General features: G+C 42.7%; 1 protein-coding gene across 1 annotated transcript; it reads left to right on the top strand.

Moving 5' to 3' along the window:
* The first annotated feature begins 12195 nt into the window (after positions 1–12195).
* Positions 12196–14100, top strand: sox3 (SRY-box transcription factor 3). Its single transcript, XM_046406557.1, has one exon. It carries the CDS (start codon positions 12425–12427, stop codon positions 13325–13327), a length of 903 nt encoding a protein of 300 aa, XP_046262513.1. The 5' UTR covers positions 12196–12424; the 3' UTR covers positions 13328–14100.
* Positions 14101–15370: the final 1270 nt, after the last annotated feature.

Here is a 15370-nt window from a genome sequence, read left to right as displayed (position 1 = left end):
CTTCTCTTCTCAGACCCCACTGTGCTGCGCTTATTAACCCGCCCTGGAAGAGGACGTACCTGCCTCCCCTCATTAGGCCGTGGTGGAGTGCGCGCTCAGCCCGCAGAAGAATGGAGCATTAATTAGTATTCTCTGCAGGGGGAACTGCCATTAGCACTCAATTAGCAGTAAGAGTACCATTCAGTCGTGCGGCCAGTTAGTGTCTAACACAATATGTTCTGTGTCTTTTCCCTGTGTGTCATGCTAAAACGCAGATGAAAGACCGAGTTGAGCAAAGTGCCGCTTCTGTATACACGTTCCATATATATTTTTTAAAGTTTAACATAAAGGCCTGTGATTTACTATTTGTGTCATTTTGCATTTACCCTTTTCTTTTCATATGCAGTTCATCAAACCAAAGATACCACACGCTGTTGTGTTCTTGGTTTATTTCTGTCTAGTTGAGAACGAGATGATGCATCTCGGAGGCGGGGGTTTAACCTCGTATAATCCATTTGATTTGACCTGGATGAAAGCTGGTCTTAAGGCGCAGTTAAGGCCTGCGTTCCCTGAGATTCAACTCTTATGTGCTGGCCTTTCACTGCTGTTGACCTTCATGAGGGCGAACGCTGCCTTCTCATGTGCCCGGATGGCTCGGCCCCCGGTGGTTAAGTGGGCGATTAGGGGATTTAGATCAACTTTTCCCATTGGTCTCAGGGAAGTTCCTTTGATCTGCTGAGTATGCATTCTTCTTTCTTTTCTCTGTGTTCTCTGTCCAGCACCGTCACAACCGATGCGGACAAGGGAGGCTGTTAACCCACCTTGGTCCACTCCTTGCCCTCACTGGTCCTTACACCCCCCCCACTCCCCGTGCTCACCCCTCCTTCCTTTCTCCGCCAACAACCTTTGGAGGCACAGGCGGATGGTGGCGGTGGTACTTTTCACTTCCCGAAATCTGAGAGGCGGAGAGCTGTCATTTGCCAATTTGGCCTGAATGGGGCGGACAGCGGATTGAATGTCGTTTTCCCACCAGGCTGCGCCATCCAGACCAGCAGGGGAGGGAGGGGGATGCAGGGAGCGGGGTGTAATGCTAGAGTAAAATTAGAGCTTTGATGGCAGCTAATAGTGTGTGATGGGGGGTGCTGACGTGGATTTTGAGTAAAGACGCCACAGGTCTCCCCACCCCACCCCCTCCTCTCTGTGTCTCTGTCTTGCAGCCAAGTACTGACACACCTATACGATTATGCGGGCCCTACTCTCGTTCTCACAGCTGTAATTTCTCTCTGATCAATGTAATTATACATCTCCATCTCCGAGCCTGCCTATGTCAAAAGGCCAGACTGTTCCTGTTTCCCTGTTCACCTTCCTCTCACCGCAGATCAGCCTCTGAACAAGTGAAAACAAGACCCCCAGATTTCATTCCTTACATTAGTGTGTGACACTGTAGGACATATTAGAGCTGGAACGATTAACTCTCATGTTGTGGTCAGAGTCCTAGAGACCCCCGAGTGGTCCTTCACACCTCCAAATGAATGCTTGAATATTGTTTAGTCAGCTTGCTTTCGTGGGATACAGAAATGTAAAATGTGGTTCAGGATCGTGGCAAAGAATTTATCAGAATACAAAAATAGGTCCGTTTGAACTTCTGTTAGTGATGTCTTACAGGAATGTAGACCTTTCTGAGCTCTAATTGTTTGCAAACAAAATGAATGTATTTTTTCATGAATTGCCCATACGACGTATAAAATATTTTCCTATATAGTGCAGCAACGTTTCTTCATGGTCCTATTTGCATAAAACCAGTTCACAGCAAAAGTTGTCTCAGGACACTTTCCAAATAGAGCAGGTCTAGACCAAACTCTTCAGTTTAGTCTTTAATAAGAGAGACCCAACGTCCCCCACACGAGTAAAACATTAACGACAGTGTTAAGTAAGAGCTGCCTTTTAGAAGGCAGAAACCTTGTAGCAGACCCCGGCTCCAGGTGAGCGGCCATCCGCCTTGACTGGTTGGGTTGTCAGAGTGAGTGTGAGAGGGAGGGGGGTCTTGTCACCCTCATAGATAGATAGATGGATATGCTTTATTGATCCCAGGCTGGGAAATTACAGTTCAGCAGCAGCAATACACACAATAATAATAATAATATAAAAAAAGTATATATACAACAAATAAACAGTGTAATGTTGTGCAAAATGAAATGTACAGGCTCAGTTTGTGGCAGAGGGAAGAGCTAACAAGTTGAAGGTTTTCTACAATAAAGTTCTGTTAATAAAGTTATGAGAAAATAAAAAAAATGTTTGATTGAATGCTTGATTTTTGCAATTTGTCAAAATGTACATACACAGCATTGGGAGGTGTGGGAACACTGAGTGTTAAAACCAGTGTTTGCAAAAATCATTTAGTCAGTTGATGGAAAATTAATATACAGAAATTTGAATATTTAATAAATGTTATTTTAAAAAGTTATAAAAAAGACCCCATCACTGGATGTTTAAACTGGTGATCAGGTAAAAAAAAAGCACTAGCAAGAGAACACACTGCTGGGTTTATTCCAACAGAAGATCAATCAGCAGGCAAGTAAAAAAAGCACTCATACGCGTTACAGGAGATTTTTATGATGTCCCCATGTGTGCTTTTGAATACTTTGATTCTACAGTATTGTGTTATATAATAAGTGGATGGATTTGTGTTGTGCTGAATGGGTTTGGTCCCAGGTATTGCTGCTGTGTCCTTCACGTTTTTTTTTCAACCCACTTTAATCACTCAGGCCCTCCCTCTCGTCTTGCTGCCCACGAGGGCACATGAAACGCAACACTGGGACTCGCCTCAGGGCTTCCAGGCACACATTCACACACATACATGACATGTTTTGATAGCTTTTGAGGCACGAGCGGCACTGTGATGCTCTGACATATGGAAGCTTAAAGGCTTCTTAAATGTCCATATCAATCTGCAAGCTTGTCAGCTTGACAAAGAGGGAAACAGAACACCATTAACAGTGTCGGTCCGTAGTATCATCCTCATCTGTGGAACATTAGAGAAACAGATTGAAGACATTCCTCCTGACTTTCTAATTGCTTGTAATAGCTAACTGTTAGCTTTGACACAGTTTATTTTTTAACAACTCTGTCAGAGTGTTATGTGGGATTGGAACTTCCTTGTTCAGTTCAAGAGTCAGAAATATAATATCCTGTTTTATAACGGATCTGATTGCCCTGATATCATTGTTCAGCTCTTTCTTGGTAATATGTATACGCTTGTCAACGTGTGAGGTGATTGTCCTCTTCCTGCTGCACTGAAAGCATTGTACTCTGCTCTCCCGGGATGGGAGAGACGTTTTGTTTTTCGAGCTCTTTCACACAAGCTCTCGTTCTTTTTAACACAATGGCCCACTCTCCTCTCACCCAGCGAGGCAACCCTTTCAAACGGGAAGCTCCAGGTCAGTTTCCCTTGCCAAGTTTTGCAGCCTGCCATGTTGTCTATTCTGCTCAGCTATTTAAAAAATGTTGAATATCAACAATGGCTTTCACTGCTGCATTGTCAACTTTTGTATGAAGCAATCTTGGCTGAATGAGATGGGTCCCAGAGCAGGGAGAGCTGAGCTGCAGTGTGCACTACCACACCAGTGACTGCCCAGCTCGCTCACTCTTTAGATTTCTCTGCTGCACTGGGAGCTGCCATGGTGGTGGTGGTGGTGGTGGTGCTGAATGGCTTCGGTTGCAGTCTGGGCTGAGGATGTCGCTGCTATCTTCCAGTCCACGGTCCTGCTCTTGGGCCTGCCGACAGCCAGCTGTTGAAGGTGTGTCTAACAGAGGGATTGGGGAGCAGCAGCAGCAGCAGCCTCGGGACCAGTCAGAGCTTGGTGAGTGCCCTGAATTTTCTGGCCAGAGTGGGAGGAGGGTAGTAGTAACGAGAGGAGAGAAGAGGGAGGGAGGGGAGGGGAGGGAGCTGTTCAGGGAGATGGTGCAGGAAGCTTTGTGTCCTGTAGGTTGCGTTTACTACCTCTGTTCATGTGTTCGTGTTAAGACGTTGTGGTGGAGGTTATTTATTTTTTAAAGACAAGACAAGCCACTTGTTGGTCTGGATGTCATTCTGATCAGACACCGCGGATCTGAAAATTGATGTGTCGAAGTTTGCGAACCCGAAAGGCAAAAGCCTCAGCTGCGCACACTACAGCCGTTTTGACACTTTAACATTAATGTACCAAACAGCGACCAAACTCCTTACAACACACTGAAGTCCAGACGGATAAGCACACTGGATGCATCGGTGACTTTGTCCTGAGCTCTGTGTGTTTGCACAAGCACATATATCTATGTTTGCATAAGTGAGGAGGGAGATGAAAGCAGGAACGAGAGCTTGCTTCCAGATAATAGTAGCTTAGGCTCTTTGTCCTGCTGTCAGCCAAGAGAGGAGCGAGGCTGGAAATCGCTCCAGTGCAGCGGCAACATCTTGTATGTTTCATTGACATATCAGTCTTAGGGGCAACGAGCCGTCGCCTCTGCAGTCCCCTGGGCTGTGTGTGGATGTGTGTGTGTGAACAAATAGGTGTAGCTCTATATTAGCCAGGTTAGTGAAAAGCACAAGTTGATACGAGCGAAATGTAGAATATTAGAAGTGCACCATAGTGGACTCAGCCTATAAGAATCAGGCGCGGTAATGATTTTTACTGCTGCTTCTTTATGCTTTCACACATCTTTTTTTGGTTTTCTTTTTCATCACTTTCAGAGGTTAAAGTGACTAAGAGAGGAACTAAATTTTAATACGGTTAACAACAATCTTAAGGATATGCAGTTTTCAGCTGAGTCAAAAGGAATCTTACTTTGAAACTTAACAAGATTTATATCTCATATCGCCATGCAGTCAACTCCAGAATGTCATTTCTTGAAGTTTGACTTGGAAATTGGATTCGTCTGTCCTGCTGAAAACCAGTTTTTGAATAGTGAATGCTCAATCTGAACTGTCTCTAAATTTTTGCCCTCGTTGTCATTTAGACACACATTCCTCATATAATGATTAGTGCAGTAAATTAGAATTTGGAGAGTTGCCAAAGCCTTTTGCCTTACAGTCCCAGTAAACGTAGTGGAGACATCCTACCTTCTCCAGGACCTGCGCTGTCCTCTGTCTCACCTCTCTGAGCTCAACCCAAGGCAAGGTGACCAAATTCATCTCAGACCAGCCCATCCATTATCTTGTCAACACAGCTAGCTTCCCACCTTAGTTTGCTCTTCTCCCACAAGACTTACTCTAATGAAATACGCAATAATCACTGCACTCATCTCGTCATGCTCAAGGTAATTAATATATTTGGAGGGCGATGGCTAACTCTTAATTAAATTGTGCCTCTTTTAATGAGACCTTGACTGGGACTGAATTTATGACCACTATCTGCTTTATCAAGTGCTTTGCACGCAACAAAGATTTGTCATTTTCTCCCAAATCACAGCTAGATTACACACAATGGTACTCATGATTTATATATCAATTTATGCTTGTTTGTTTCTTTATTTAAGGTTTAATAAATTACCTCTTATAATTACCTAACCTAGTTTTGGGTTCTTAAAAGGCCCAATTAATGCTCAGTGCTGTATCGCTGTTACATATTCATTTTGGAGGAGAATACAGATAACAACTTGGTGGCATTAATCATATTACAAAATTGGGTGTATTTAATTAATTAAAGTTACACTGCAAATTAATTGTGCATTCACACAATATTATCTTAAGCTAATGAAGCCTTGACAAAGAGACCGTTTCATTTTTTAAAAGAGGCTAGATTAGTGGGATCTCAATTATGGCTAAAACAAAAGAGGGCTGCTTGCTTGGGCACGGCGCAAAGCAAAAAGTGACGATTCAGCACTTTCTCCCAAACAAAACACAGAGAAAGTTTCCATTGTTTTTGGAAAAACTGAACATGGCAATGATTCAAAAGATACATGGAAAATAATGAGTGCTGTAATTAGCCAGTCAGGCAATAACAGTATTTAAAACGATCATCGTATAGAGGTGCTTGATAATGCCATTCACAGGCGGCACTTTGCAAGCAGCACACATCTGCTTTGCTGACAGACTAACCTGACTTTAACACTGGTGCAAAATAAAACATTCAAACTGAGTTCTCTTTTGTTGCTCGTTGCTACAGAGTTTGCTGTTTATTCAGAGTGCATTCTGAACACGACTGGCCAACAAACACCAGCGAGTGTGATGTCTCAACAGGATAAGTGAAGATTGGAGGCTCTGAGCTTCAGATGAGAAAGTTTAGGCAGCCGAAGGGATCATGTTGCACACGACTAGATGGCTTAATGCAGCCTCACCCAGTGGCTCAGAAGGAAAACTGTATTTATTGAAATTTTCTGCTTAATTTAAACTGAATTGAAATTAGCTCTCACTGGATGGGAGCATATAATTCACCGTAATTTAGTATTTTATTTTTCATTTAACGGATCATATACCAATAGTTTTAATATGAGCGCTTCTCCTAATCTGCTAAGTAAATGTACAGTCTTTGTCTAAAAAAATAATGACTTCATGAAACTAATAATCATTGTATGTTCATCGCAAATGCTTCCACAGATGTCCTCTCCTGTGATATAATTTAATTTGCTTTTAGCTTCATTAGTTGATAACTGGGAGCAGCAAAAAAAAAATTTATTTTTTTTTAAAAAAAGCAAAGCTTGTGTCAATTATGGAAACGTCAAGGGTCACTGAGTATATGAGTTTTTAAACTGCACAGTGCTGCGCATGATTACACTGAGTGGTCTTGTAAGAATGATTAACCCTGGCACAATTTTCAATTTTTTGCATTCACTTCTGTGTTGAGCTCACTTCACATATTGAATTTGTTTGAAATGTGCATCCCTAAAGCATACGCAGCTACGACCCAAAGAGGTGATGAAGTGAAGAACTGTTCCCTCGGCTAAGTGAGATGAGCCACAGTGCTGGGTGGTCACGCTTTGCCTGCTCATGACAGTGGCGGGTTAAAGAGATTACGCTGGGTCTGTGTCAGCAGCCTTGGCCGTGCTCACACAAGAACATAATGAGGAAGGACATGCTTGGCCTGCCGGGGGGGGAGGAAGAGGCTAAAGTTTGAAACATTCTTCACAGGCGTGTGGCAAACAGCTTGTTGCATGTTGTTTTACATGCCGAGGTCAATGAGTAAGACGGTTACATTCCACAGAGCTGAACAAGGTGGCTGCTGAGTGCGGACACATCACAAATAAATCAGCTGTGTGGAGGCAAGAATGCGGCGTTCTCCATTAGCCTTGAGTCCTCCTGACAGACTCGCTAATCTCCACCTAAAGTGCTCCTGAAAATCGATGCATCCGTCCTCTGAGTGCGTGTGTTTTCTCTTTTGAAGGTTTGAGCGACAGTCCCTCCGTGGAGTGACTGCAGCCAGGCGCTTTCACCGCCTCAGATGGGCCCGCGCTGAGCCAAAAGATGATTGTCGGGGTTGCGTCCCCAACATGTGGTGAGTTTACTAATCTGCCAGCTTCGTCCTTATCCTGTTCCCTCTCATGAAGGCTGAAGCTCAGTTGTTCTGTGAAAGAACATTTGAGGGGAAAGTGATGACACGGTTTAAAAAGAAAAAGAAAGAAAAAAAGAAAATCATATTCTCATGAAGATGAGTACGTGGCCTCCATTTATTGTGTGTCGTGGTGCAGCTCTCTTCCCCCTCCAGTCTCCTCTCTGTCACACACTGAAAGCCACCATCCTCAACCAATCTGATTACTCATGTCAAGGTGTCCTTTATCCTTTATCCGGACTAGATGTGCGTACATTATTTTGTAAAATATACATATTTACTAATAGTGATGATGATAATAATAAAAAGGAAATTTAATTAGATGAAGCCAATCTTCAGGTCCTTCTCATTGATATTCTTTTGTGTTTGCTCTTCAGGAGAGAGTCACAGTTCCTGTAGAGACGTTTATTGGAAAATATTCTCATTGTTTATGCTTTAATTAAAGTTTTTGGGGTGATGACATTTGGCCAGAGCCTCTAAAATACTTTTTTGGTCTTAAACCTGTTGCTGTACTAACTCTTAATATTAACGCCTAATGAGTTTTCCCAAAGCAGCGTTCAGGAATACAAATGCATTTTAGATTTATTTTTAGCAGCGCTAATAAGATACGATTCCAGGGCATAAATGAATGATGGGAGTTTAATTGTGAAATTGTGAGTGTGAGAGGTGATACAAAACACGTTGAAAACACGTTAAAGAAAATCGGACAGTTAAAAACAATATTTCCTTCAGTCATGAGTCCGCATTACACACAAAGGTATTAAACATTTCTAAGCTATTTTAGTTGATTTTTTTTTTCCAGTCAGTGCGAACTCTTATGGGTCAAATAAGTCAAATTACCATCGGGATTACTAGCCGTGCTTTGTGAAATAAAGAGGTGATAATAGCAGCACTTTTATTCCTTTAAATGACCCGTGAATATTATTTTACCTGTGTTGAACTGGGAGGACGCAACCATTCACGCCGACACAATAGGAACAGCAGACCGTGCGTAAATTGCATCTTCATTTGCATTCCACGTCCAAAAATCATGCAAATCTTAATGAGACAGTCTCCATTGTGGCTGTAATTGAAAACCCATTCTGTGTTAATTACTGTTTCTCAAAGGCCTTGTCCGCAGTCACAGAGCTGAAACAAAAAAAAAAAAAAGGAAAAAAAAGTTATTGATTCTGGAGGTCACGGGGTTTAAAACGGACACGTAAAAAATAATGTTGTTTTATTGTCTGAGATGCGACTTTTCGATTCTAAAAACAACAACAACAACCAAAAAACAAAAAAAAAAACAAAACTGTCCTATTAATTAGTTTTAAGTTAGAAACAACGTGCAAACGCTGGCAGGAAGGATAAAAGAGACAATAAAATAGCCATAAATTACAAGCTGTTATCGGTTACTTATGTGCAGCTGAATGGCAGACATGCGGCGTCTGTGTCCCGTCGTGTAATATTGAAGTTGAGCGCATTTTGTCCGTCGTGAATTGTGATTGTCTGACCATAAAGCTCCGTTGACAGCCGAGCAAAAGGCTGCAAAGACATGCAAAGAACTGAACTTGTTTCAAAGGTGGGATTAACGTCGCTTTGTGTCAATTAGTCGACCTGAATAGATTTGAACTCTCATAAAGCTCATTGCAAACATAACTATATCGTTTTTAATTTTGTTTTCCAGGCCCAAAGGCCACGGTTGGACAGTTTCTTCAACCAAAAACCTCAATTTCCTGTTATTCCTGTCAAAAAAAAATACCCACCAGATTTAATGCTGCGTCAACACGAGTGTCACATTTAAAGGAAATAATTGGATTTTTGGATTCGATTCGTCTTTATTGTAACCAGGAAAAAAAAAAGAAAGAAATCCTTAAATTCAACTGATTTCTCCTCGGGAGTTGATGCATTGAGAGGAAATAGTGTTTGGAAGCTCTGTGCACATGAACGATCTGTGCACGTTTGAAACATGAAATGATGTGCGGCGGGAGCTGATTGCGTGCAGGTTAATATCCTCCCATCAGGACACCCACTCCGTTCCCAGATTCAGCAGCGGGGTCCTGAGAGCCCCTCTGGGCTGTCGGGCTTGTTGAGTCTGACTCAGAGCAGACTGTGCTGGTGGTCCTCCGTCCCTTAATTAGGAAATTAGCTGCACAGAGGCCCTCATTACCAAAGTCCGGGTTACTCCTGGTGTGTTTTCTCTCTCTCAGCTACCGGTCCATTTCCATAAGAAGATTACAAGCGGATCAGTATTGAGATCTGCCCAGATAAACAAATAACCGGTCTCTGGGAATACATGGCTGCTAATTGGACGTTAGTTTTATTGCTCTTGCTCTGTTTGTAACGCCCCATTGAACGCGAAAATTAAATTCATGAAGTGATGTCTGTTTTCAGCTGATTTACCACCAGGCTAAACTGTGCGCCTGACGGACCGATGGCCTTTCCCTCCCTTTAAGATAACATCTTCTCTATTCATCTCTATTTGTGCTTATGTATTTAGTCTAATTTCAAGGGTCATAATTAGGGCTGCAACAAGCGATTATTGTTTTTAATTATCGATTAATCAGCAGATGATTTTCACGATTAATCTTTTAATCGGTTAGTCTGTTTTTAAAAAAAAGTCCAAAAAAGGTGAAAAGAGTTTGCAAACTTCTTTTTTTGCCGAGCAAGAGTCCAAAACCCCAAAGACACCTTATTTTTTTAATCATAAATGACAAAGAAACATGCTTGAAAAATGGCTGCTCGCCTAACTGATCAATCAACTAATTGTCGCAGCTCTAGTCAAAAATATCATTGACACCTCTGTCTTCATGTCCCTTAGTGTAACTTTGACATTTATGTTTCTCTAACAGCTGCCTGCGTGCTACAGTAAACCCAACACGCGTAAACGCTTTGGATTTTGAGTGCTTTTACTTCACATTGAAAATGGAAACTTTTGCTTCATTCACAGGAATAAAACAAAAAGGAGCAAAGATGACTGACAGATCGGTTGCTTGATAATTTTAAAAGCAGCTCATTGAACGACTGAATCCGTGGGGCTCTTGATTCAGTGTTTTCAAACATGTTTTCCCACCCCCCCTCCGCAGAAAATAAAAGTCCGCACGCTCCTCAGGTGGACGCGACGCACCGCCCCGCGTCTGTGACAAATGCAGGAGGCCCACGGTAGCTGCGTTTCAGCTTTTCAAACTCCAGGAGGTGAAACGCTCTAAAATGCACATAGCACAGAAAACGATCCCCGCAGCGCTCATCTAAATGCTGAGGTGTTAATTGTTGTTTTCGATGGACGATCCACCTCGCAATCATTAGCAGGTGTGAAGGTTTTTTGCCGATTGGTTTCAGCGGCGAAGCGGCGTTTCGGCTCGTTTGTAAGGAGACGCATGCAAATGAAGGCCACTCCACGCTAATCATTTTAACAACCATTAACACCGCAGAGAGAAAACAAGTATGTAAACAGTACGAGCAGTCCCTCACATGACCCGACGAGCTGCCCGAGCGCGCACACACACTCTCTCCAAACTCCAAAGCTTTTCCTCTGGGATTTCAGAGCTGGCCCGTCCCCTCCACAAGAGGTCGTTAATGCATTAAAGTTTTGCACTGCGGGTCCCTTAACGCTGCAGGAACATCCACATTAGTGGCATTAATTGAATTTGAAACATCCTCCTGTTGTAAGTGAATCCACGTTGAGGTGATTTTATGAGACACACAGATAAGATCATTTACTTGCTTCTGGCGTGTTTTTTTTTTAATTGCTAATGTTATTTTATTTAGTGCAGCCATCAGCCTCATTCTACCTTATTTCAACGTTCACACACACATAATGGGTTATGTGTAAATGAATATTTCTCCACAGGAGTTAAAGTAACGAGGGGAGGAAATTAAGTTATTCCAGGTTGAGAACATTCAGTTGTAGTTGTAGACTGAACAACTCCTGAGAAAAACTACAAGCAGGTGGACCAAAAAATGTTCTCACGAAACAGAGAGGGGGGGAAAAGTGTGTGTGTGTGTGGAAGGTTTTGCCAGCATCGAAATCCACAAATATAAGACGACTGGCAAATTCGTGTTTTGTGAAATTGTGATTAAAGAACTAAAGGAATATTTGGTTGCTATTTGATCATTTTCTCTACCCATGGCACCCTTTCTTATCATGATAGACTATGCCACTTTTCACTTGAACAATTTAAACTAATTTTAGGTGTGTTTTGGCCTGCTGGGATTCGTCTCTGTCAGAGACCATGATCCCTCTTGGCTTTTGTTTCCCCGCTGCAGAGACAGGCTACAATAAGCCTGTACTCCTTTTCGTTTTACGTTAAGGGTTATGTATGGCAGCATTAAAAAAAGGAAAACTTTTGTGTGTTTCAGTTGTATTCAAATAAGTGCAGAAATAAAGTTTTACAGATAAACGCCTTGGGGTGAAGTTTGTTCGAAACGTGATTTTGATGTGACTGTAGCAGAAACTAAATCGGCTGCATTTTCCGTTATTTACTCGTCTTCATTCTCAGTTTGTAAGGATGGAAGCGCGTAACATTTAGCGCTCGGCCCGTTCAGCTGCGCTGCTGTTTTAAAACTTTACCACTCCCTCCTCCTCGAACCAAAACACTCCGGTTGGGTGCACGGTGGATATGGGAGCTGCGCCCTGATTGGCCGCCTGCTCCTCATTGTCATGCTGTCAATCCACATCACATGGTCCGGCCACCAGGCCTATTAACAGATGAGCTTGGCGAACAAGTTTACAGACTTCTGTTTCAGATCCGTGGGGGACACATCGGCTTTGCGCGGAGAGAAACCAGAAGCACCTGCAGACTCACTCGCCTCTTTGGGCACAACTTTTGTTTTTTTTTTCCTCCCACAGCTTCTTATGAGACTGGTCAGTATCTCTACCTCCTTTGACTTTTGGAGCTGTTTTGTGAACTTTTTTATGTGCCTGTGAGCGAACATTAAAAGCCGCCTGAATGTATAACATGATGGAAACCGAGATCAAGTCCCCGCTCCCGCAGTCCAACTCGGGCTCGGCGCCGGGCGCAAAGAACAACAGTGTCAGCGACCAGGAGAGGGTGAAGCGGCCGATGAACGCCTTCATGGTGTGGTCCCGCGGACAGCGGAGGAAGATGGCTCAAGAAAATCCCAAAATGCACAACTCTGAAATCAGCAAGCGGCTTGGGGCTGACTGGAAACTTCTGACCGACGCTGAAAAGAGGCCATTCATCGACGAGGCCAAGCGTCTACGCGCTATGCACATGAAGGAGCATCCGGATTATAAATACCGTCCCCGTAGGAAGACCAAGACCTTGCTCAAGAAAGACAAGTATTCTTTGCCCGGGGGACTGTTGGCGCCAGGAGCCAGCGCCGTCAACAACTCGGTGTCTGTGGGTCAGCGGATGGACGGTTATGCGCACATGAACGGGTGGACAAACAGCGCGTATTCCCTCATGCAGGACCAGTTGGCCTACCCTCAGCATCACAGCATGAACAGCCCCCAGATCCAGCAGATGCACCGATACGAGATGGCAGGGCTCCAGTACCCAATGATGTCGTCGGCGCAGACCTACATGAACGCGGCTTCCACGTACAGCATGTCTCCAGCGTACACGCAGCAGACCACCAGCGCCATGGGGCTGAGCTCCATGGCGTCCGTGTGCAAGACCGAGCCGAGCTCACCGCCGCCGGCCATCACGTCCCACTCTCAGCGGGCGTGTTTGGGGGACCTGAGGGATATGATAAGCATGTACCTGCCTCCCGGCGGGGACAGCGCGGAGCACTCCTCCCTGCAGAGCAGCCGGTTACACAGCGTCCATCCGCACTATCAGACCGCAGGGACTGGCGTCAATGGGACGCTACCTCTCACCCACATCTGAGAGCAACACAAAGTAAAAAAAGACTTCAAACTTTAAAAAGAAGTACTTCGGATACTTGAACTTTATGGTTGCTACAGACACAACGTTCAACAGTTTTATTTTTTTGGTTTGTTTTTTTTTTGTTCGGTTTTATCTCAATATCTTTCGAGTTGTCCATTTTTTTTTTAAAAACGAGTTTCAAGTGGACCGAAACTGAACGTTGAGCCCATCAGAGTAAATTGCATTGCAAAGAGGCTTTTTATCACAAGTATAAGCAATCAACTTATGTAGAAGAATTGGACTTCTATATTTTAATTAATGCCATATTTTCTCTCTATGAAAAGGCATATGGCCTCATTAAGAGAGGCTGGTGTATTTCAGAAAAGCTGGATGGAAAGTTGGTTCATAAATGTTTACACTTAATTTGTAGAATGTCAGTTGTCTCGACTGTGTCCAAATTTTGTAGTCTCTCTCTCTCTGTCTCTTTTTTTCCCCTTCCCCTCACGACTTAGGTCAAAATGAAATGTTAAGACTGTGCGGGTCGCAAACGCAGGTTTTATTTATAGTAAGTTTTTTTTTTCCCCACCCTCTCTTTTTAGCTTGTGAACCCGATGTTTTGTCACGTGAAAAATGTTCAGATTTGTTTTTGTAAAATGTTATTTTTCTGTGATGGTTCTGGCAGTGTCATGTTTACTCATTATCCTGAACGAAAAGGTTTATTTAAACTGACGTTTCTACATATTTTAAGACCATCCTCTATTCTTAAATGCTGAATAAATTTGTACAAAACATGATTTGTGACTCTGTCTTTTGTGTCTAATGTGAGGTTTGATGGGGTTTTTTTAAAAACATGTTTTGAGTACCACATGGTTGAATCCCAGGGGAAAACCAATGAAAACTTTTTGTTGTCTTTTTCATTCAGGTGAATGTAAAGATCTCCAAACACACTGAATGAGAAGCTGTTATTTTCACATTGATAATAATGTGAAGTGAGATTTGGCCCCCTCAACACAAACACGTTATGTGTTTGCTTCATAGAGAAGGGAGCATGCAGATAATTTCCACTAAAAAAAGGTTTATCATTTGTTTTCCTGAACAAAAACTGCTTGGTAAAATCTCCTCTTAAAATGATCTGGTTTTTGTTGTTTGCTTTCAGGTATTCCTAGTAAAAAAACAGTCTCATTAGGAAATTAACGTTAGACAATTAGTGTAGCTTCCTTTTCCAGTTTTTTTTAATATTTGTTGAAACACTATTTGTCTTTCCTTAAGTTTTACCCCGCTCACACACTTATCTCAGTGTTTACTTAGGGAAAACAGACTACTGTCAGACACTGTCGGTTTGAGTGTATTTTTCCTATTTAAACGCAGAACATTTCAATTTTAATTTTTTTTTTTTAAGAAAATTAACAGTCTAAACAGAACAAAGAAGGAAAGGGAATCAGCTTTGGATCACGTCACATTTAAATGTAGCACAAACTTAAAAAAATTAAATAAATATACACCTTTAAACACAAGAGACCACGTCTGAAAATTGCCTTGATATGGTTGTAAATTTACTTTGTGTACTTTGACATCAGGATTGGTACAAAGTGTATTATTTTAGTCTCTAGAAAATAAGGGTAGGGATGACTTGGAGAATCAAATTCAGTATTTAAATGTTGATGATAGATTTTCTTACTTAGTCTTTTATATAATTTCTGTTGGGTACCAAAAAACTTTTGTTGGGCCTATTTACATTTGTGACGTTTCGAAATCACTGGGCAGCGTGACTATCTGCTCGCCTTCAGATTAGTTCTGTTAAAGTGTACAGTGACCACTCAAGCTCCAACAGTCTGCGTGGCGACTTTTTTTATTTTTCACCAAGTGACAGTAAAACTGTATCACGCTCGTACAATTAACGACCCTCAACGCTCCCTGTGTGGCTGAAGCTCTAATAATGCAAAGGTGTGCGGAGGAACGGGCAGGCAGTGTACTTAAGGATAAATAAGCTCTGGCCACCAAGAGGGCCGAAGCAGTGGCGGTCCTGCTGGCCTTCCCACACTCCCTGTAGGACTTGATCCACGG

This window comes from Scatophagus argus, chromosome 12 (assembly GCF_020382885.2).
Source record: "Scatophagus argus isolate fScaArg1 chromosome 12, fScaArg1.pri, whole genome shotgun sequence".
Lineage (NCBI taxonomy): Eukaryota > Metazoa > Chordata > Actinopteri > Scatophagidae > Scatophagus > Scatophagus argus.
Note: the sequence above shows the minus strand (reverse complement) of the source record. Positions and strands in the feature narration are given on the sequence as shown.

What these genes read in the sequence shown, in the direction of transcription:
- sox3 (XM_046406557.1), top strand. Translation starts at nt 12,425, where the DNA reads ATGTATAACATGATGGAAACCGAGATCAAGTCCCCGCTCCCGCAGTCC.